The sequence below is a fragment of the Quercus lobata genome, chromosome 9 (genome assembly GCF_001633185.2).
Source record: "Quercus lobata isolate SW786 chromosome 9, ValleyOak3.0 Primary Assembly, whole genome shotgun sequence".
Lineage (NCBI taxonomy): Eukaryota > Viridiplantae > Streptophyta > Magnoliopsida > Fagales > Fagaceae > Quercus > Quercus lobata.
Genome location: NC_044912.1, coordinates 45,204,259 through 45,211,062, shown reverse-complemented (window position 1 = coordinate 45,211,062; position 6,804 = coordinate 45,204,259). Strand labels below are relative to the sequence as shown.

At 35.6% G+C, this 6,804-nt stretch overlaps 1 protein-coding gene across 1 annotated transcript; it reads right to left on the bottom strand.

The window, feature by feature from the left end:
- Positions 1–3,345: 3,345 nt before the first annotated feature.
- Positions 3,346–5,820, bottom strand: LOC115960641 (UDP-glycosyltransferase 74E1-like). Its single transcript, XM_031079580.1, has 2 exons — positions 4,548–5,820; positions 3,346–4,425 (listed from the first exon to the last, which is right to left on the bottom strand). The coding sequence occupies exons 1-2, from the start codon at positions 5,196–5,198 to the stop codon at positions 3,703–3,705; spliced, it is 1,374 nt and encodes a 457-aa protein (XP_030935440.1). The 5' UTR covers positions 5,199–5,820; the 3' UTR covers positions 3,346–3,702.
- Positions 5,821–6,804: the final 984 nt, after the last annotated feature.

Genomic DNA, 6,804 nt, shown 5'->3' with positions numbered 1-6,804 from the left:
ACCGTGAGGGACTGGCTCCCCAAAGCGGACAAAAGCCTTCTAATGTCCCCACAACATTAAATATCAAAAAATTTAGTTAGTTGTCACATTTCAAAACAATGTTCGAAACTAGCATCTCAAGTGTCTAAAACTCGAGTTCCAAGATAAAATCAAGTTTTTAAGTCTCGATTTGTAAGCGGTGGTTGCTGATGTGGAAGAAAATTCACGTGGAACTTGAGTTTTTAAAACTTGAGTTTCACTTTTAAGACTCGAGTTTTAAAGATTCAAGTTTCACCATTTTAATCAGACCTAGCGTTCTTGGCTCCAGCGTTCTTCTTCCTCTGTTCTTGGCTTCAGCGTTCTTCATCGTCAAATTGTTCTTCGTTCTGGGTTTCTTCTTCTTCATCTTCATTCTGTTCTTGTTGTTTGATTTTCGATTGGTGCCAATCCCAAACCAACTCAGTCCCCAACTTCATTGTTAAGGTTGGTTTTTTTTTTTTTTTTTTTTGGTTTTTGAAAAAAATTTCATGTTCTGCGCTCTGCTGGATTTCTTCTTCTTTGTTCTATTGGTTTTCTTCTACTAGGTTTCTCTTCTTTTTGTTATGCTGGGTTTCTTCTCCTTCTTTGTTGTTGTCTATGTTTTTCACTAAGAAAATCGAGTCTTAGAGACTCGATTTTGATTTGGTACAACTCGAGTCTTTAAAACTCGAGATCTATGTAGCATTTCCCTTTCCAAGTCATCACATATAAAGCGAGTATTTGAGACTCGAGTTTTATATACAACTCAAGTTTCTAAAACTCGAGATACTAGTTTGATAAAACCTTTCAAATGGGTGTTAACTTACTATTCGGTCCTTCCTTACTATGCTAGTCAACAAAAGTCCTCCAACAAAATAAGTTAGAGTAGCCGTAGGATATGGTGGAAGCTCTTAGGACAAATAACTTCAGCATATAATATATTTGGAAACAGAGTGATAATCACAAAAATTTCAAAATAGTCAAAAGTATGACCAAATCAATTAGGTATTTAAATTGGATAGAGCAATATAAATATTTTGTAACAACAGTAAGAGTTAACGGGGAGATGACATTACATATATATATATATATATATATATATATGAGATGGGTTCAAGTTACACCTAGTTTAACTCTTGTAAAGTTACACATTTTTTACACTATAGATTTGTAAGTGATCTAACAGCTAAAAAAATATCATTAAATGCTATTACTTTCCATCCCATTCATAATTAATACTAGTATTTTCTCTCTCTCCTTACTTATTATTTTTTGCTTGATTAAAGGACATACTGCCATTTTAAACAACTTGCATTTCTATACTTGAAAAAAAAAAAATATATACCAGAAAATTATTTGAGATAGATAATCGGTGAGAAATGAAATGGTCAAGTAACTTCAGCTAAATGTTTCAAAATAGTAGTTCATTTTTTATTTGATCGATTGAGAAGAACAAGTTTATTTTCAATTAGACTAGAACTAACTCTTTTTTTTTTGAAGAGCTGACTGGAACTAATTGGTTGTGAATCCATCGAATTTTTTCCTTGTGCTTGATTACTTTTTTCTCCCATGAAATCAATTAGAACCTTATTCATTTTTGTTCAGAAAAGCTATCCAATGTAAGTTGTTAGCTATATAGTTTTTCGTTTCGTATAGATTTTTTTTTTTTTTTTTTTTTCAAGTATAGAAATGTAAGTGGTTAAAAATGGCAGTGTACCCTTTAATCAAGTGAAAATAAATAAATAAAGAGAGATAAAATGCTAGTATTAATTACGAATGAGGTGGAAACTAATAACATTTAATCATATTATTTTAGCCGTTAGATCTATTACAAATCTATGGTGTAAAAAATGTGTAACTCTAAGCAATGTTACACCACTCAATATTATTTAATTAGATACAAATTTTGACAAATCCACTATTTGATTACATTATCTTTGTATATTCTCCATGTTTACAAAATTTCAAAGTGATCAAAGATTAATAGCCATATATATCATCAATCAATTATTTAAATTCAAATTTTTGTAGTTTAACATAATGCATAAAATATTAGTTTATTGATCAAATAGTAAATAAAATTCAATTGAAATGAAAATTGGCATAATTGGCATCGATGTTAAGAACATATAGAATATGTAATTCAACGGTAGGATTCAACCTAGTGTAACTCTAAGTAATATTGCACTACCCAACAACTTGTTATATAATTCATATTTTGAAAATCACAATGTTGAATTACATATATGTTCTATATATTTTTAACATTCATGCCAATTTTCATATCAATTGAATGTTATTTATTATTCGATCCATAAAGTCATCTTTTATTTATTATTTTAAATTACAAAAACTTGAATTTAAACTTTTGATTGATAACATGACTACTAATTTTTTACTAACTTGAAATTTTATAAGTATAAAGAATATACAAAGATAATGTAATCTAACGGTGAATTTTCATTTCACCGAAAGGACATCCAAGCAACCTTTGAAAAAACCAAGCAACCAACGATACCCCCTAAAAAAGAAGAAGCAACCAACGATAGATTTTTACGGTTTACACAGATCCAAACTAACAAGCCAATATTATTACGATTGCGTTCGTTTTGACTGAAAATGATTTCAGGAAATCATTTTACACCAGCCTATGTGTTTGGTAAGCACAGAAAACTAGGTCAAACAGAAATCAACCGCATTGACCGTAAAATAACACGCACAAGCTGAAAATGGATTTCAGTTTCTATTTTACCTTCAAATGAATTCCAGGATAGAGACAAAGAGAGAGAGAGAAGGAGAGATCAAGAAGAGAAAGCACAGGTGATTCGCCCAGTAAGCTCCAGCACCGATCACCGATCTCTCATCACCGCCCAGCCAAGCTCTGGCGCAAACACCCATCACCGATCCCTCATCTCCGCCTAACCAAGCTCCGACCTAAACACCCATCACCAATCCACAAACACCCAAGACCCACCTCTCCGATCGCCAGCCATGCACTGATGAGTATAGGTTGAGCTCTGATCTTGACAACCGACCGTAGGCCATGCTCCAACGTTGCCGCCATCTAGATCAGAGCCTTGCATCTCGCCCTCGTCATCACCACCCAAGACCGATCTTGTTCTTGACGCACCCAAGACCGATCTCGTCGCCACCGCTGAAGACCAATCTCTCTTTCCCTCAATCTCTCAATTTCTCTATTTGATCTTTGATTTTTTTGTTGTTGTTGTGGTGGTGTGGGTGGTGGTGTTTTGGTGGTTTTTGTGTTGTGTGGTGGTGTTTTGGTGGTTTTTGTGTTGTGTGGTGGTGGGTTTTCTGTGAATAGTGGTGGATTTTTTGTGGGTGCTAGTGGATTTTCTGATATAAAATTTGTTTGGAAGTTGAGAATATGGTTGAGAAAATGTGAAAATTTTATAGGAAAATAGCATTTTTAGAATATTACCAAACATTGGAAATCGTTTTTCGAACTATTTTACATTGCACACCCGAACGCCCGGATTTCAATTTTCTTATTCATTTTCCCTGCATTCATTTTACACTCGGAATTTGATTTACATCGAACCAAACACAGCCTACATGGAAAAAGTCTGTAACACACCGTTTGTAACCCTTATTGCACTACCACTTAGAGTGCACCAATTCATGAAGAAACTATTGCAACTAATTAATGCACCTAAAGCTCTTAGCTACTAAGTTAGCTAGGTCTTTTTAGGAGTGAACCAACTTAGTTACAAACTCTTGAATGTTTTTATCAGAACTTCCACCTTGGTCAACAGCTTCTTTGGCCAATGTCTTCCATTTGTATGCATTTTTCACAATCTCTTTCCCTCTCTTCCCTTCCATTATTTCCCTTATGCAATTTTCTATTGCTTCTCTCTTGACTAACCCTTTCTCATCAGCTGTAGCTTTAAGTCCTATCTTCCAAACATCGATAATATACTTTGCATTTGTTGGTTGATCTGTCCATTGTGGCACTGCAACCATTGGAACACCCAAGCTAAGAGCTTCCAAAGTAGAGTTCCATCCACAATGTGTCACAAAGCATCCCACTGCCTCATGTGTTAATACCTCGAGCTGGGGACACCAATGAACCACAAGCCCTTTCTCTGAAGTCTCTTCCACAAAGTTTTTGGGGAGCTTTGCCTTTTCAGATGCTCTTACCACCCACAAGAAGTAGCTGTTGCTCATTCTCAAACCCCAAGCTAGTTCTTCCATTTGCTCAGCATTAAGAGTGGCCAAACTCCCGAAAGAGACATATATAACCGACCCTTTTGGATGATTATTTAGCCATTTCATGCAAGCATCGCTGTTTGGTTTGAAGATGCAGAAACCATAGTCTTTGTCATCTTTAATCCGCTTGTCTAAGAACATAGATGGTATGGTTGGTCCTATAGTTCTCAATGGCCATATCTCTGTCATCCAATCCACTACCTACAAACAATTTTATAGTACCAAGCAAAAAAATTGGGTGTAATTTGAATAATAAATCTCTCAAAAAAGAAAACAAAACAGGAAAGTAACAGTATACAGCCTCAGTTTATTTGCTTAATTACCTCTGGCTCCAGCTCATATAAAGTGTTGCAAAGGACCCAGTCAGCTTTATCAACATTGGAAAATTGACTCACAAGCATATCAGTGACAGCTGGATAGGTGATTAAATCATAAATAAAAGATGGCATGTCTTGGGGTTGAACTGGTGGCAACCCAGGAAGCAAAATTTCTGCCTCTGAAAGAGGGAGTTTCAGCAACCCTTTATTGACATGGTAGTATATATTATGAACAGCACAAGATTGAGTGAAAAACACAGCACCAACTAAGCCAAACTTTTTGGCTACGTCAAGAGCCCAAGGTAAGAAAGCATCATAAACCATACAATCAACAGGGTTGCCTGAACTAGAAAGCTTCTCAAGGAGTTCAGCTAGAGTTTGTGACCCCACTTGCCAAAATCGCTCCAAATAGGCCTGGATGCTCTCTGCATGAGCAATCCCACCTTCATCAAAGCCATCAGAGATGGTCTCTAGGGCAATGGAGCTGGCTTCTTTGTGAATAGTTTTGGACATGGAGCGTGTGGTAACTAGAGTAACTTTGACTCCTTTGTGCTCCAAACGCCTGGAGAACTCGAGCATAGGATTAAGGTGGCCTTGGGTTGGATAGGATAACACCAAACAATGAGCTTTGTAGGCATTATTCGTTACCTTCTCCATTTCTGCTAGCTAACACAGGTTCTGATAAAAATATTGACATGAAGTGCACAATTTCATGGTTTTAAAAATTGGATGGGTCAAAGAACCAAAAAATTGAAAGGTTTTCGGTTTTATGGTTCAACTGAAGTCGAATAGATAGGAGTGTACACAGTTTGGTTCAGTTAGTTTTGGAGAGGTTTTATGCACCACACCTATAGGGTGCAGTTTTACCCTATGCTAAACCGCACCTGACTTTTGGAAGATAAAACCTGGTTTACACAAGGTGCGGTTAATTTTAGCGACTCAGTGTGGTTCGTTCAGTTATATCATGGGAGCCTGAAAATCTGAGATAAAGAGGGGAAACACTACTAATTGTTCGGTGGGATTAAGCTTTGGAAGAAACATTATGTGGCTGTTTGGTTGAGAGCAAAAGAGAAGAGAAAAATGATTAGGTGAGAGCCTGGGATTTTGAGATTGAGAAGGAAAAACTAATTTTTGTTTGGTGGGATTAGGGTTTGGAAGAGAAATGAAGGTAGTTGATGACTGAGTTCTGACTTCTAAGTCTGAGAGGCAAGAGTGTGAGACACTAAGACTTGAGAGGAGCAGAAGTCTAAAGAGTGAAAGCTAAAGAGGAGAAATGAGAGTAAAGAGAGTAGCTGAGTGGTAAACAACTAAAGGGAAAAGACATGTGTGGATGAGATCAAAAGAGAAAAAAAAAAAAAAAAATACTGTAACTTGCATGGTATTAACTCAAATAGTGACAAACATTGTTTTTTATTATTTTTTTAATTTTTTTTTTCAAAAAATGCAAGTGGCAAAGAACGACTAACCCATGCGGCATTTTTTTAAAAAAAATATTTTTTTTTAAAAAAAACGCAAGTGGCAACTGTGGCATGATTGTGGTGCAGTTTGGATTGAGATGAATCCTGCGTTTGTGTTTGAGTTTGCGTTTTTTATTTTTTACCCAGAAGCACGTGAACACAGCTGTGCACGGGACCCACATCACTTTCAACGTCCACATATTTGTCTGCTATGATACTGTTAGTGGGTCTCATGTACTGTTTATGGGACTTACAAATCTCAACTTTTTCATTAAAAATAGGTTTCACGGTACTATTCACACATTTAAAAATTATTTTACTACAGTATTTTCAGTTTTCAATTTTCAATTTCAACAACAATAAGTTCAATCCAAATAGACCCACAAATACCCCACTAACCCATACGGCCATACAATATTTTTTATATTTTGTTTTCAAAAAATGCAAGTGGGAAACACTAGAGCAGCATTTTTTATATATATTTTTTTCAAAAAAATGCAAGTGGTAGACACTAGAGTTACTTAGACTAAGCCTCACACGTCAACTTCCTTTTTAAATCTTCTTTTTTTTTTTTTTTTTTGATAGGGACGTTAGGCCTGTACAGTATACACTCATGGATAAGAATTCAAAATTCTTTTTGATAAGAAAGACCCTGTTCAGTGTTCATGGATGTACTGAATGTTGCCTCTTCTTAGAACGTTAGGCCTCTTCTTCTTCTTATACATATTATGTACTATATATATATATATATATATATATAGACACAAACATAACATGCTCGGGATGGTTCGGTCTTCGTCGGTGTG